The following is a 16,520-nucleotide window of genomic DNA, read 5'->3' as shown; positions in this document are numbered from 1 at the left end:
AAGACTAATCTTAGTCTTACGTTATCGAAAATGATATTTAGTGTGTTATTAACCCAATTACAAAAAAACCTAGTAAAACGTTAATAACTAAGTCTACTACATATAAGTTAATCACAGTAATTTGATCGGCTTCCTAAACTTTCAAACTGTCTCGATAGCCCCTTCAACTTACATAAAATATTCAGTTAGCTCCCGAACTAGTGTAATATATAATCAATTAATCATTCAGTTGCAAAAAAATAAGTTAAATGTGAAATATATATTGCACGCATCTTAAAAAAGTAAAACGACCAAAGTCGGGGCATGTGGTTCTAATATTAGAGAGTATAAATTTAAAATTGAGCAAGTAAGAACTTCCCTATTAATCTATTATGTGAATTATGTAATAAAATTTTAAAGCGCGTGCAACACATCTTCCGAATGCAGTTATTTTTTTACAACAGACTAATTAATTGATTACATTTTACACAAGTTCAGGGGCTGACTGAACATTTTATCTAAATTGAGGCTATCGAGACACTTTGAAAGTTTAGAGGGTCAATCAAACTTTTTGAACATATTCAAGAAGCAAATGGTGTATTAAACCTTTATTTTAATATTCATATATTAATTTTTGTGGTCCTGAAACTCTTAAAATATTATTATTGGAAGGATAACAACGTTTGATAGAGGACGCTGATTGGTGATTTATGAATACAATAGGGTGCTGATTTATGATTTTTGAAGTTTGGGGATACAATTGATTTTAGAGGTATAGTTTGAGGGTTATATTGGGCTTTAAGCCTAGTAATTTTATAAAAAAAAATGAAAAAGGTGGAGCAAAATCAAGAAAACGAAATAACCAAAACAAGAAAAAAAAAACAGAGAAAGAAATAAACAAAAATTTGACAATAAAAACGGAGTATATATAAATTAATTTTAGAAATTAGAGGCTATGTAGGACGGACAATAATTACAGCTTTATTCCTTCCTAGGAAACGAACCGATTCATAGGCTTTGTTTGTTTTGATCAACCTTCATAGCATATATGTATTTTGATTGATTCCATATCACAATATCGAACAAATTGATGTAGGTATCACACGAAATAAGCCTATAATCTCCTAAACCTTTAAGAGCTGCAACATTATTACTATTATGAAAGAAATCCCTCAAAGCAGCCCCAATACTTCTTGAGAAAGAATATCAGCTTCCAATTGAAAAATAAGAGGACCAACCATGTGCAAAAACAACATCATCCATACTGATTTTAAGAATTATCTAAACATCACAAGTAACATACCTTATCTTAATTTCATCATTCAACACTAGATATAATTACATGATTTAGGAGGGAAGGGCCTCTTTGAATCACTAGTTTCATATTCTTAATATCATTACTTTCCTCTACATACATAGTCATTGATATACAAAACAAGATTCACTAATTGTTAGCAGGAAACTAAAAAAAATTCCCAGCAGAATCTCTTCCTAGCTATTTCAATACCTACTATATCAATCATGCTTCTTAATCACCGATCAGATCAGCGAAGGGGTTGCCAACTTTGATGAACAGACATTCTAATTGTCTGCCCTTGATGGATTCTGTATATATCCTTACATTCCTCCAGATCAGCATCACAAGTCAAGAGAACCCATTCGCAATCATCATCCAGATACTTGAGATCAATTCTGCTAACATCTTTTATGCTAAAACGCTTTGCAAGCTCCCCTTGCAGGACATTGAAATCCCAATTTGGTTGCAAGCTGAAACGTACTTTTTCTTCTCCATAGTTGGCTTTCACTCTAAAGGTGCCACTTTCTGGCATACAGCGGCCACCGCTTTTCGGTAAGGTGGGCAGAGTCTCCAGTATCGGATTATCACCCAATATTTTATGGCTTTGGGATCTTACAAGAGGTTTGGGTTCCTCACAGTATACAGCATGTAATTCTGCATCACTGCGTGCTCTCTTCAGCTCGCCAACAGGGTATTCTGCTTTCAAGGCATCCACAGGATTCGAAGCATTATCCATGATTGAATGCTTCTTTGTTTCTGTGGAACAACAGGTGCTTGATCCAGAGCTCTGACTACATGATGAGGATGGAGATTTTGAAGCGGTGGCGCCAGCATTGACTGGGCCATTTTCAGGATGAGGATTCAATGGCTTTGAATCATCATTCATCTTTAAGAATCCAAAAGAACCATTTCCACAAATATTGGGAGAGCTTAAATCTGGAAAAGTTTTATAGAAAGAATCAATCTGAATGGCACCTTCTGCACCTTGGACTGAATCGATCACAAGTTGGAGTTTCTTTAAAGAGTGGCCGACCTTCTTAAGCTTTCGAGAAGGCCACCGAGTGATACCGTGCTGTCTGCATATCCTTTTGAGAGTGGTGGGGCACACTGCAAGCAGAACTTAATGGTGAGTGATAGACATTAAACTGACTTTGATCTATTTCAAACACAAACATTAGAAAGGAAAGCTCAAGCTCATAGATATGGAAAAAAATGCTCAATATTTCATTAAAAAACTGAGCATATCTAAATAAGTACACACAATAATGAGCAAGAACCCACCCAAAACATCACGCGTAATGACTGGAAGAAGGATTTGTTTTTAGAATTATTCTTGACAAATTTAATATAAAAATCATGAGAAAACAAATAAATATACACTAAATCAAAATTGAGGCTATAGCAATTTGAGGAGTGCATGAAGTACATGAAAACAATAGGCATAATCAAGCTTTTGAAGTAATTAGTTATGGTGCTGTCAATTAAAATCTATGATCACTCAATTTAATAAGCAGCTGTCCTTCCCTCAACCAAAATTAGTATTTACTTTATTCCATAATGAGTTAGTAAATAAAAAAGAAGGAAACACTGATATCTTAATTTCCAGTTATGGTAAACATTATCCTACCGCCAATACTCTTAGCAGCATCTTTAAGACTCCCTGCAAAGTATTGTCGAAGAACCTCCAAGCTGATACTCTTCTCTGTCTTCGTTCGTCTTTTCTCACCTGTTTTTCTGCCGCCTGATGAGTTCTGCCCAGTAAAAGAAGAATTGCTGATGCCCTCAACATTATCTCTGAGTTTAAAATCATGTTGAACTTCTCCAGACTCAGTGTAACCATGCTTTAGGTATAATTCCTCCAGAGAACCGTCCAAATGACTGGCCACCTTGAACTCTTCTTTAGGTTCTTTCGGTTGGTCCCATGAGACATAGACTTGCTTTCCTTTCTGTTGAGCCACCATCATCTGGGAAATCCAGGATGACCCCTCTAAAGAGGCTTCTTTCAATGACGAAGATCTGACTTTATAATTTTCAAGGATGTTATGTGTTCCATCTGAAGCAACGGGAGTACACCAGCTGTCTTCCTCGAGCACCTCCATGACAACATGTAAAGATCGACAAGTTTGTTGTATCGAAAGGGGCAATAAGTCTCTCATCCGCCTTTGTTCTTTAGCATCTAGACAATCCTTTGGTAAGAATAACTCCAAGACAAAATCAGCTGATCCAGTAGAAGAGCTTCTAAGTGGAATTGCAACAGCAGCATGCAAATTGAGCACCTTAGCATGGTGAGATAGAGGATAATCAGTCTTGCTAAAGGCAGCTATATCAGATGCAAAACACTGTTTGTTCGCCATGAATGCTTTCCCGACAATCCCTTGACCTGCATAAAGGTACTGCTCTGAACATGCCGCGTGGAATGCTAAAAGTTCTCTATCCGCAACCATGCAAGCAGAATCCAAAGTGGAAATACAATGAGCAAACTTCTCATCAAAATGTCGACATCCACCTTTTCCTTGCTGGAAACACCGTGCCCATGTCAGAGCTAAAGGTAAATTATGAGTTGTGCATACAGAGGCCAGAATTTCTGATATCTCTGGAACCACAGCTTGGCAAAACTCTTTACAAGCCTGAGAAATAGGAAGCAGAACTATGATTCTAGTAAACTATCATCATTAATCTAGTGTTCATCATACCTTAACTACTTACCTTAACACTTGGAGGGCAATAGTCTTGTGAACTCTTTAGATCAACAGCCTGTTTGCGAATATGATATATCAGACTTGAATATTTGTTTTAAGTAAAAATGGTTGGATGAATCATATCACCACTAAGAAAATAACCATTGTTGCAACTGAAAGAACCCTTTTGGCATTAAGTATCAATTTGGCCCCCTTAAAAGTAAAGGAAAATACCAAGTGCCCATTTAGGTCACATCCGCCTGTTGGCAAAAAAAAAAAAAACAAAATGTATGGATTGAGTTTGTACTTTTCCTCGGTTTAAGAGCCAAGTTGGACTATAAGTGGAGGAATTTCAAACCAAATTGATATCTTTTCTTATTTTAAGAATCAAAATGATCCGCCTCCCACTTTATAGAAATAATTAGTTAATGAAGAATGTACTTCAAATAATCAACATAAACATAAACTTTGCAAAACGGATAAAGTCTAGACCAGTGTCATTTACTGGCTGGAAAGTTTCTTCTGAAGTAGACATGCACAAGTAGGATAAGCTTGTTATGCTGCTGAATTGTTGAATGGCAAAGGATAAATATCAATTATCATAATTTCTGTTGGTACACAAAATTCACAGATATGAAGTGTCAAAGATAAAAAAAATATTTGCAGGAATTCCAAATTAGAGCAAGTATTAATGGTCTCATATTCAGAGTTGTTTCATAAAAATAAACGTTCCTAGACGGCCCCAAATATTCCATAGCTAATCTCTTTCAAGAAACATGAGGCAAAGAGAAAGAAGAGACCTCGAGAGCTTTGCAGATAGTTTCTAGCTCAGGACGATAACTGATATTCTGAGAGGTAGTGACAACCTCAACAACCCCCAAGCAAGAACCAGTACCCCTTTCAAATATAGGAACTGCAAGAGAACCCCCAATGTTATATTGCTTGGCATAACTTTTTCGTGGATACTCATCACTCCTGAAGAAACGAACATCTGGAGTTGACTCGGGCAACATCCCCAAAAAAACACGGCCAGGCAATCCAAGTGAATCTTTGGAATCACCATCTACTGGGAAATGGTATGTTTCTGAAACAAATCTATAACTTGCAAGACTTTCACTCTTTAGACTGAGTAAGCATGGCTGGCCAATGGTTGTGAGCACATTCTTACCCTCTTTTTTTGTAGGTACCCATATCTGAACAAGGATTTCTCTATTTTCTGTGTATCCTTTCAGCTGTGCAACAGCTTGCATCAATCGTTTCTTTACTGTAGAAGCTGGTCTTTCATATGCCCTTGGTTCAATCCACAAGCTTCTACTCAATTCACTTCCTCCAATTGGGAAGCCTTCAGATTTCACTAAAGATTCATTAGTCTGGTTCTCGGATTCTGATTTTTGTTGGATGTGCTGATTTTGAGTGCTGATGGAATCAACAAAGGGGAAATATTGTGGAGCAGCAGAGGTTGAAGGGGTTGGCTGTGAAAAGCTGAAGCTATCAGAAGTCTCCAACCAGCAACCTTCATATAAAAGCTCATCCATGAAATCTAAATCCATGGCAGAGCCAGAGAAGTTCCCAGACGTAGTAGAATCAGGTTTATCAGCACCATTTTCCATACTTGAAATTGGCTTCAAATTTGCATCTGGCAGAGCCTATTAAATGTGAATTAGTTATGATATAAAGCACAAAAGAAGAGTAAAAATAAAATAAAAAGAGGAACTTCCATCCAGAATTAGTATAGTATTTTTTAATGGCATCCAAAAATCCAATATCCCCAGCTTGGAGAAAAACATCGTCAACAAAAATTTGCAATTTGCAAGAGGGAAGAAATTCTTCTATTTACAGCTCATACACTCTAATTCCTCAAATCAAATATACACAAAGAAAGCATAAAAATTAATTCCACAACATGAAAGGGGAAAGAAACAGGAAGCCATTTCAGAACACACTGAAGAAAAGAAAAGGTACAATAAACATGTTAAGCAAGTAAAAAAAGAACACTCACTATTTGGAGATTCTTTTTGCAAAAGAATGAAGTTGGGATGGGGGTGGTTGAAAATGAAGAAGGATTTTCAATCCAAAAGAAAGGGGTTTTTTTGGGGAAAGAGAAAGAGGACCCAGACACCAAAAGGAAAGCAATTAAATTGAAATTGAGTATCTTGATCTTGTTGCTCTTGTTAAAAAGTCTGTGATACTGAGAGAGCGAGTTTCTTTCTAATCTATGTATGATGTAAGCAGTATAGGAGTCTGGCGCGTGAAGATTCTTCTCCAACTCAAATCAAACATTTGGTATTGGGACCCATATACAAATTTAAACTATTTTTTTATTAGGATTAACATACATATATTCAGCATACGTCACTTTTAAATTTTAATGCCAAAAGGTTCTCTTTTCACACTTTTTAAACAACCATTATCATTATTTTATTTCTAAAACAGTTTCAGCATTGGAGCCACTTTAAAAGTAATTCCTTGGGCAGGGCAGGACTTGCTCAACCTTGGCCTTACGCAGGTGGATAGTTTTCCTGCATGGGTCTCCAGCTTTATGGGTAGTCAGGAGAATGATCTAACAAACTGTGGAGTTTGTGGCAGCAAAAGAAATAAATGTTGATCCTTGCGTTGATCACGGGCTGGCCTTTTTTGTTTTGCAGGATTTTCACCCATGCAATGCTTTGCGACCTGAGCTTCATACTGCCTCTGCTGTTCGTTGTGTCAAGTCTTGGTCCCTGCAGCTAGTGTCAGGGACGTAGCCTTCCGTTCTATCTTGAGTATCCGTGTTTTTGTTCCCTATAACTCTTCTAATATTGATTTATATTTAACATATTTAAGTAATGAGTTGGTTTAAAAAACTTACTTTAAAATAAAATACGGTCTGACTAACCTATGCCATAAGGCATAGGATAAGACATAATTAATACATTTTTTTTGTTCAAAAATATGTTTAGTTTTTCTAAGTAATTATATGCAACTAATAAAACATAATTAACTCACTCATTAGAATTTTAATAAAAAAGGTATTACTATTTACCGCCCTTAAATTCCTTACTACCGCCATCTTTTGACAATTTTACCCTTTGCATAATTTTTGATTTAAAATTTGAGAAAAAAAATTTGAGAGAAAAATTTAAAATTTGGCCTAAACGGATGCGGCATCCGTTCGGCCCATGGTGGGGGCGGACGCGGCACTCCGACCGACCCATGGCAAGAACGGATGGCGCATCCGCCCCCACCATGGGCCGGGCGGATGCGCCATCCGTTCTCACCATTGGTGGGCGGAGTGCCACGTCCGCCCCCACCATGGGCCGAACGGATGCCGCATCCGTTTAGGCCAAATTTTGAATGTGCAAAATCGTAAAATTTTTAGTGACGAAAAATACTAAATCGTTCAATTTTTTATGACGAAAAATGTAAAATTCCCCAATTTTTTGTGACAAAAAATACAAAATCGTCATGAAAAATATGTATTATTTTCATGAGTTCTTTGATAAAAAAACATAAATTTTAATGTTTCCAACTCGTAATCGTCCATTTTCGTGGTTCAGGTTGTTACACATCAATTATTTTCATAATTTCAATTATTGTTTTTCGGGTTTATGATTTTGGAGAGAGAATTTTTAGTTTTTGATCAAAATTATGAGAATGGCAAAAAAGTCCAAATGAAGGCGGTGATAGTAATTTGAGCGCGGTATTTAGCCACTCACTAAAAAAACTCATGCATATATGGGTAATTAATTTATTAGTCCATATATTTTGATAAAAACATACTGTTTAGTCACTGTGTTTTAAAAAACACACTGTTTAGTCCATATATTTTAAAAAACACACAGTAAGGTCCCTAACATTTTTCTCGATGACCTTAACGTTTTTCTTGGTGAACTGTTTAGTCCCTACCGTTTTCCTAAACGGTAAAAAATTTAACAAACAAACGGAAAGACTAAACAGTTCATCGAGAAAAAGGTTAGGAACCTTACTGTGTGTTTTTAAAAATACGAGGACTAACTCACTCATTAGAACTTCAATAAAAAAAACTCATGTATATATGGGTAATTAATTTATTAGTCCCCATATTTTGATAAAAACACACTGTTTAGTCCATGTGTTTTAAAAAACACACAGTAATGTCCCTAACATTTTTCTCGATGACCTTAACTTTTTTCTTGGTGAACTGTTTAGTCCCTATAGTTTTCCTAAACGGTAAAATATTTAACAAACAGATGGAAAGACTAAACAGTTCATCGAGAAAAAGGTTAGGGACCTTACTGTGTGTTTTTTTAAAACACATGGACTAAACAGTGTGTTTATTTAGTCACTGTGTTTTAAAAAAACACACTGTTTAGTCCATGTGTTTTAAAAAACACACAGTAAGGTCCCTAACCTTTTTCTCGATGACCTTAACGTTTTTCTTGGTGAACTGTTTAGTCCCTACCGTTTTCCTAAATGGTAAAAAATTTAACAAACAGACGGAAAGATTAAACAGTTCATCGAGAAAAATGTCAGGAACTTTACCATGTATTTTTTAAAATACGAGGACTAAACAGTATGTTTTTTCAAAATATTAGGAATGATAAATTAATTACCCTACATATATTGGTGGAATTTTGGAGGTTTACCGAAAAAGGAAAGTAATTAATATCTATTAATTAGCGTAATTAATACCTCTAGATCTTACTTTTTCTTTTTTTTAATAACATAATTAATACATAAACCTGTGCCTTATGGCACAGGTTAGATTAAGCGAATAAAATATTCATTAATCTCATCTTATATTTTATGAAGCTTTTATTTATTTGAACTTCATTTTTCTAAATAATTATAGAACTATGTTACTGTTAATTATTTTTCATGTACTCTTTATTTTTAGGGAAAATTATAAAACTGGGTCAAATTGGAAGTTCATTTGCATATTTAACCCATTTACTCAACCTACTACATATCTAAACTGATTTTGTGTGACTTTCCCATAATACCCTCAATATTTACACGCGTCTCGCCCCCTCCCGTCTGACTTCGCAGATTTCATATTATGTGACTCCTGCGAAGCTAATGTTTGGGTTTATATACGAAGCCTGCGAAGCTAAAGTTTGGTTTACTTGATGAATTTTGTTCGCATATGTGAAGCCTGCGAAACTAAAGTTTGGTTTACTTGATGAATTTAGTTCGCATATGCGAAGCCTGGATATGTTTTGAAGCTAATGTGCGAAGTGGAATATAACAAAAAATGGCAAACAACAACGGATTCTAACATTAAAATCATAACATTATCAAAATTTACAACAAGATTGCCACAATAACAACATTAAAATCACAACAACATCAAAATTTACAACAAGATTGCCACAATAAACTCCTAACAAAGCACATTCACTCCTAAAGTGGTTGGTTAGGAGAGATTGTGCCAATAATCCGGTACCAATTTTGAATCGGATGAGTAATCTTGGTGTGCACTGTGGGACACGTCCATCCCAAAACGTCTGGACTTCCATTTCTCATCCCAAAAGGTCTGGACTTCCATTTCTTTTTGGGATGAGAAATGGAAGTCCAGACCTTTTGGGATGAGAAATGGAAGTCCATACGTTTTGGGATGGACGTGTCCCATGGTGCACACCAAGATTACTCATCCGCTTCAAAATTGGTACCGGATTATTGGCACAATCTCCCCTAACTAACCATTTCAGGAGTGGATGTGCCAATCTTGAGGGAAGTTCATCCCTATACAGGAAGGAAAGTTATCTCCCCTGCAGCCCAGTACGCCGCCTTCCAGAAAGGGATGTTACATATTCAACCACCTTCAGAAAAAATTAATCGTGTTACGCAGCGAAAAAGACGATTTTGGCTTCGCGAAATGAAGATTAGCGAAGCATGCGAATGTAAATGTGCAGGAAAAGAGGTGATTTTACTTTGCTAATCGATTTTTTCGTGAGGTATGCAAGGTCTGAAACGTGGCAATCTACGTCGCATATCGATGCTTTCACGAAGTCTGTTGTCACGTCCGTAACTAAATTTCTAGAATTTATCATTTGATATTAGTATATATTATAATTATTGGGTGTGTGAAGTTAATTTGATGCTATAAGAAAAGTTTGGAGTTAATTTGATGGTTTGATGTATAAATTAAAAGTTTAGAATAATTTTTAAACGGTTATATAAAGATGGAGGACCAAACGGAATCTTTGCCAGATTTACCATCGGCGGATGATTATCATCATCATCTTTATTTTTTTTTTCATTTCTTTTATTCCTTTTAAATTCATCAGTTTTCTCTGAACCGTTTCTCCACCGTTTCTTTGATTTACGGAGATTCGACCGTCCGAATCACTCGAAATTGAAACCATAGCATCTTTATACGTAGTTCTAAGACCTAACCGAAGATTTTTTGAATTTCGGAAGTGTTTGGAGGGAAACGTCTTAGACAGAATTTAGCGGCGAATCGATCGGGTGTATTTTGATCAATTAGTGACCAAGGTAAGTAACTATCAACTATATTTTGAGTTTTATGTATATAGATATATATAATCAAAGAAGTTTCAGAAATTTATATTTTAGGGTTATGTAGGACTTTTGTAAAATTGAGGTTTTTCCTGATTTTGCTTTTTATTGTGAAATTACGGTTCAAATGAAGCTATTGATTATGCTTCTATGTGAATTTCAGATTTTACTTGATTTGTTGATTTAAGGTTTAATTTGGTTGATTTACATATATACATATATGTTTTTGGTTTCAATATATATCTATATTGAACAAAATGAATTTGATGATTTCTTAAGAATTGTTTTTGGATTGAGAAATCTGTTGCGGTTATTGTTGTTATTATTTTGGGTTGAAGTCCAAATATGATTTTTATGATACAAAAAGGCTAATTGAAGCCAAATGATTTATGATTATGAAATAGTTTGGAATTTGAATGTGAAAGGAAATTTGAGCACGTTATAATTTTATGATTTATATCCATCGAGAGTTATCCGGATCGGTGGTTTTATATTTGAAGACCATGTTCAGTGAGGGACATGGCATGTGTACACAGTCTGAAAGACCTATTGGGTATGGCAGCGAAGTGTTGGGTAAGACCATATGGGATAGGCAATGTTAAGAGACGTCTCGACTATATATGTGGTTATGGATTGATACTTAAGGGGAGAAACTCGAGGTTGGATACAATGTTTTAAGTTCATTTGGATTATGTTTTCGGTTATGATTTATTTTGATATAAGGTTTTACCTTTGATTAAATACGAGTTGGTTTGATAAAACACTTATTTGATTACAATATTTTATAAGGTTTTGAACTCAAGAATGGATACAAGATTATATATTTTTATGGTTTTGGTTTACTACTTTGACTATATATGAACTTAAGTTTTGAGTATATTTTATAAGGTTTTGATTAAATCCCTTTATCAATGTATATGTGTAGCTATGTTACGTAAAGTTGGTTTTTATGGCTGATAGTTTCTTACTGAGATTTTTGTCTCACGTTTTTAAATGTTTTAATGTTTTTAGGTGAGAAAGTACAGGATATAGAGCAGGTTACCGACCGGTTAGGCGAGGTTTGGAAGTTGGTTGCTTATTATTAGAATTATAGTTAGAACTTTGGTATTGAAATTGTAATATAATGATATTTGGATAAATTGGAGACTCCTAAGTATTGATTATGATCTTTCTATTTCACGCCCGATGCCGATTGAGGTCGTTTAGGGTCGGGTGTGACATCTGCGAGGTCTGAAACGTGACGATCTATTCGCAGACTTCGCGAGGTAGATCCACACGTTTCAGACTCTTTCTCTTCGCAGATCTTCGCGAAATCATCGATTCACGAAGTAGATCGTCCCTTTCCAGGCTCTTTCTCTTTGCAAATCTTCACGAAACCATCGATTCACGAAGTAGATCGTCCCTTTCCAGGCTCTTTCTCTTCGCAAATCTTCGCGAAACCATCGATTCATGAAGTGTATTCATGAAAAAACGCAGAAAAAACAACAGATACTTACATTTTTCGCCCCTTTCACCCCCAAAAGCGACAATAACAATATGATAACATGGGAAAAACGAAGGAAATAACGTAGAATAACCATTTCTAACATGGTAACAAGAAGAAAGAAACCAAGTAATGAACATGAAGATGAAGAACCATGGCTTCGTTTTCTAGGGTTAGGAAGTTGCAGAATCAAGAGATGAAGAGAGGAAAAAGAGAAATTCATTGCGATTTGGCGAAATGGTGCAGATTTCGTGCAATTTAAAGGAAGAAAGGAAGATCAAAAGTATTGAAATCATTAATGCAGGAGCCAACTTTTTGCGTAACCAATGAGATAGGGGGAGCGGTCGTTCGCGAGTGGTGGGAAGTGGGAAGGTTAGGGGTATTATGGGAAAGTCACATAAAATCAGTCTAGATATGTAGTAGGTTGAGTAAATGGGTTAAATATGTAAATGGGCCTCCCATTTGACCTAGTTTTGTAATTTTCCCTTATTTTTATAACACTTTTACTGACAATTACTTAATAGGTTTAGGCCATGTCTGTCGTGATAGTCTTGGAAGAGTGGTTGCTTGCCAATGCTAAGGTTTTTAGCGGCAATTGGTCTCCACTGCTAGCAGAAGCAATTGGCCTGAAAGAAGCATTAAGTTGGGTTGTGTCTCGAGTATCTCTAAAATAAATTAATTTCGTTTTTGTTACTAATAATATGAAGTCAAGAGAGATAAATGTGGAATTAGGTTTTGTTGATAATTGTGTTTTGTTTGTAGGGACATGGTTGTTGTTTTTGGCAAAACTGGCCTAGAAAAAAGATAAGGGAATTTTGTCAAAATGACAGCAAAATACAATTTTGTTCCTATTTTACTAATCACACACATTCTCTTTTTAATATTATAAAAGTATAGGAACCTTTCCTAAAATACCAAAAAAGTGGTTCAATGTCCATTAATGATAAGCCGCTACAATAGTTTCATAGAGTTTCATCAAGTTTTATAGATTTTCACCAACGTTTTACAGACTTTCACCAATGTTTTTCAAATAGTTTTGACCAAATTTTCAGGGAGTTTCACCAAGGTTTCGTATAGATCCACCAAAATTTCACTGAGTTTCACCAAGATTTCATAAAGTTTCATCTAATTTCACCAATGTTGTAACAAGGTTTCGCAAAGTTTCACCAAGTCTCATAGACTTTCAACAAAGTTTCAGTCGTGTTTCACAAAATTTCACCAAGTTTCACTTAATATTCATAGAGTTTCACCAAATTTCGTTAATGTTTTCATAATTTATTTGGGATCCATAGAAAAAAAACGCTGACCTACCCTAATTTTTCCAAAGCTTATTGCATAACCAGACACAATGAACAAGTCCTCTCTAGAGGAAATAAATGGAAAGAGAAGTAGAAGATATCATGTTTTCTTCGATTCAAGTCCTCCTTTTGCAGGGGTGGACCAATACTATGGCTGAAGGGCTTTGGCCCCAGTCAATCCAAAAATATATTTTATTATGGTGGTCGAAGGATTTTAGCCATCAAAATCCCCAGCTGCATCCTTAGCCCAGCTAGCAACCCATTTAAAATTTTGGCCCCACTTTAATTTTATCCTGCATCCGCTCACTGTGCTTTTGGATGCATTGATTCCAACAAGACATAAACTGAAAAAAAAAATGAACCTACCTATTCCTTTCTACGTATTTATATTTCAATATGTAGATAATTGAATTATATACCACATGTGTTGCTTAATTAAATTGTTAGAATAGCAAACCCCCATCTACACCAACTTCATTTATAATCTCATTTATAGTCATATTCCGCTAGCGGAAGCAATTGCCCTGAAAGAAGCATTAAGTTAGATTGGCCTGAATGGGTTGTTTGAGAAACTATGAGTGAGGGATATGAGATATTGAAACTCATATTCCGCTCCCAAATGTAAGAAGGCTCTTCTGTAGTAGCACACTGTGTCTGTAGGAAATTAAGGCTAAGGTATAGCAGCGAAAATATAAAAATTTTAGCCTACTTCCTTTTAACCATAGGATCCGTTAATCGTTATTTCATATTGAGAGGGATAAGAAGGAATACCTTTCGATGAACAATCTACCGTTGTTAAAGAAGCGCCCACAATTCTTCTCCGAGATTCCAACCACAAAGTTTAATACGGTGAGGCTAAGATGAAATCAACCCTTATGAGATGCAACCAAAATAGATTGTCTCTAATAAACCAACACAAGATCAAAGAGAAAGATGGATGAATAAGATTAATCAATCGATGGAATGCCAAATTAATTCTTGTCCACGAACTTGGGAATAGAATTCTTTTTCTCTCTTAATTAAGCAATTTTGAAAATCACTTAAGGGGAGGGATATAGGCCTAGTCGAAATTCATTAGGGGAGGGGTATATATATTAGCTTGTATCTAAACCCTAGTTAAATAGGAATAGGTTACTTAATAGGAATCCAATTCGGAAAAGGATTCGTAATTATTATCTCACTATATATCTAATATATTTAGGATAATAATAAATAACCTAATTGGATAATAATAGGAGAATATTAATCTAATTAAAACTCCTAATTATATTATCTCTTAATTAATTTAATTCATAATCCTAATCAAATTAGGATTAATGGAATAAAATTAATTCCTCACTAATACATATAAATTTCGGCCCCCTCCTAGTATTTGGGCCTTACTGGGCTTAATTGGGCTTCCATCTATTAATCATATCCATCTCTCTTTTGGTTCCAAGTCTTATGTGTGATCCATTAGGTCCTTACTACTTCTGGCCGTATGCAACCTATTAAATTAATTTCTTCAAGAATTATATTTAATCCCTTGCATAACGGAATGATGTACAGAGTATGTTATTGGCAAGTCCGTAATCATTCCCCCAGAGTCCGTTAAGAAGACAGGTTGATTCTGTCGTTAACCCTTCCGTATTAGTTACGGTATAATACGATCCTTTATCAACTACATCCTTGAACTGAATCTTATGACTATGGGTAATGTCAAGTCACATATAGCGAGACGTTCGTTTTACTTGTTATTGGCCGAGTCAACTCAAAAAGATAGGTTAAGTGAAATCTGTATTTCTACTCTTAAGCTATCACCTTGCAAGGGTTTAGAGTCAAGTCTTCCACAAGCGATCCTTGGATGTATCTCTCATTAATCGGGAGTGATAAATGCTTAATCCAATGTATAACTACCCTGAAATTACTTCCTGTGACACCCAACCTTTGCAGTTCACACCCCAGAGTCATCTCTGTTAAGGATCGTGGGACCACAGGATCAAAGTCTCACATTCGGTAATTCAGGATGACCAATTAACATTCCTTTGAGTCTGAGGATTAGTTATACCTATTAATACCAATGAGATGAACAATTGACAAGGATGAATCTACCCATCCTGTTATCTCAAGTCGGATCCCCAATCCTAATGAACAACATTTCACCGGATCTATGTAACTGTCCAGATATCTATATATGTGAAGCTTGTGAGATCAGCTTTCTGTCGGACAGAAGACATTGTTACATACAAGTCTCAACTGTGATATATCAATCCTAAATATATCACTTGACTTGGGGTGGTTTTAAGTTTATTAGTTTATTATAAAGTTTTGTCTCACTTCATGCTTGTATGAACACTTTATAATCACTTTAAACAAACTTACGGATTTCCTTTTATTAGACTTTATTTAGTGCTTAAAAGGGATTGCCTTTATATAGTTATAAAACATATATCTCATTAAAACAAATGATATAAAGAACAATTCATTTACAATAAGTTTGTATCCTGCAACAATTGACTATAGGACACAAAACCCCAACATACTCCCACTTGGACTAAAGCCAATTGTTTCTAAAACTTATCCCAGTAGAAGTTAAATGACGATCATGTACTTTCTGGGTTAAAGGCTTTGTCAACGGATCTGCAACGTTGTCCTCTGTAGGTACTCTTTCTATTCTCACATCTCCTCTAGCCACAATCTCTTTTATGATGTGGTATCGCTTTAGGTAGTGCTTGGATGCATTATGAGACCGTGGTTCCTTTTCTTGAGCAATGGCTCCATTGTTATCACAGTACAGAGTAATGGGATTGACAATGTCAGGCACCACACCTAGTTCTGTAATGAACTTTCTAATCCAAACTGCTTCCTTTGCTGCTTCCGCAGCAGCGATGTACTGACTCGGTCGTAGAGAAAGCTACGCTTACCTGCTTGGAACTTTTCCAACTGACCGCGCCCCCATTTAGGATAAACAGGTATCCTGATTGGGATTTAAAATCATTCTCATCTGTGAGATGACTAGCGTCTGAAAATCCTTGTATTTTCAGATCTCCTTCTCCGTACACTAGAAACATATCTTTAGTTCTTCTCAAGTACTTAAGAATGCTTTTGACGGCAATCCAATGCTCGTCTCCCGGATTCCCTTGGTAACGACTCGTTACAGATAACGCGAACGCTACGTCGGGTCTAGTGCATAGCATAGCATACATAATCGAACCGATCGCGCTGGCGTATGGGACTACAGCCATGCGTCGTTTGTCATCATCAGTTTTAGGACATTGATGATTGTTTAACTTTACTCCATGCACCATGGGTAAGTTACCTCGTTT

At 35.7% G+C, this 16,520-nt stretch overlaps 1 protein-coding gene across 1 annotated transcript; it reads right to left on the bottom strand.

Annotated features, from left to right (window-relative positions):
• Positions 1-1,274: 1,274 nt before the first annotated feature.
• Positions 1,275-6,140, bottom strand: LOC136222272 (protein NLP2-like). Its single transcript, XM_066009854.1, has 5 exons — positions 5,954-6,140; positions 4,755-5,600; positions 3,983-4,030; positions 2,904-3,903; positions 1,275-2,383 (listed from the first exon to the last, which is right to left on the bottom strand). Exons 2-5 carry the CDS (start codon positions 5,562-5,564, stop codon positions 1,524-1,526), a joined length of 2,718 nt encoding a protein of 905 aa, XP_065865926.1. The 5' UTR covers positions 5,565-5,600; positions 5,954-6,140; the 3' UTR covers positions 1,275-1,523.
• Between the last annotated feature and the right edge of the window lie 10,380 nt (positions 6,141-16,520).

This window comes from Euphorbia lathyris, chromosome 3 (genome assembly GCF_963576675.1).
Source record: "Euphorbia lathyris chromosome 3, ddEupLath1.1, whole genome shotgun sequence".
NCBI classification, from domain to species: Eukaryota; Viridiplantae; Streptophyta; class Magnoliopsida; order Malpighiales; family Euphorbiaceae; genus Euphorbia; species Euphorbia lathyris.
This window is presented reverse-complemented; position numbering and strand designations above follow the sequence as displayed.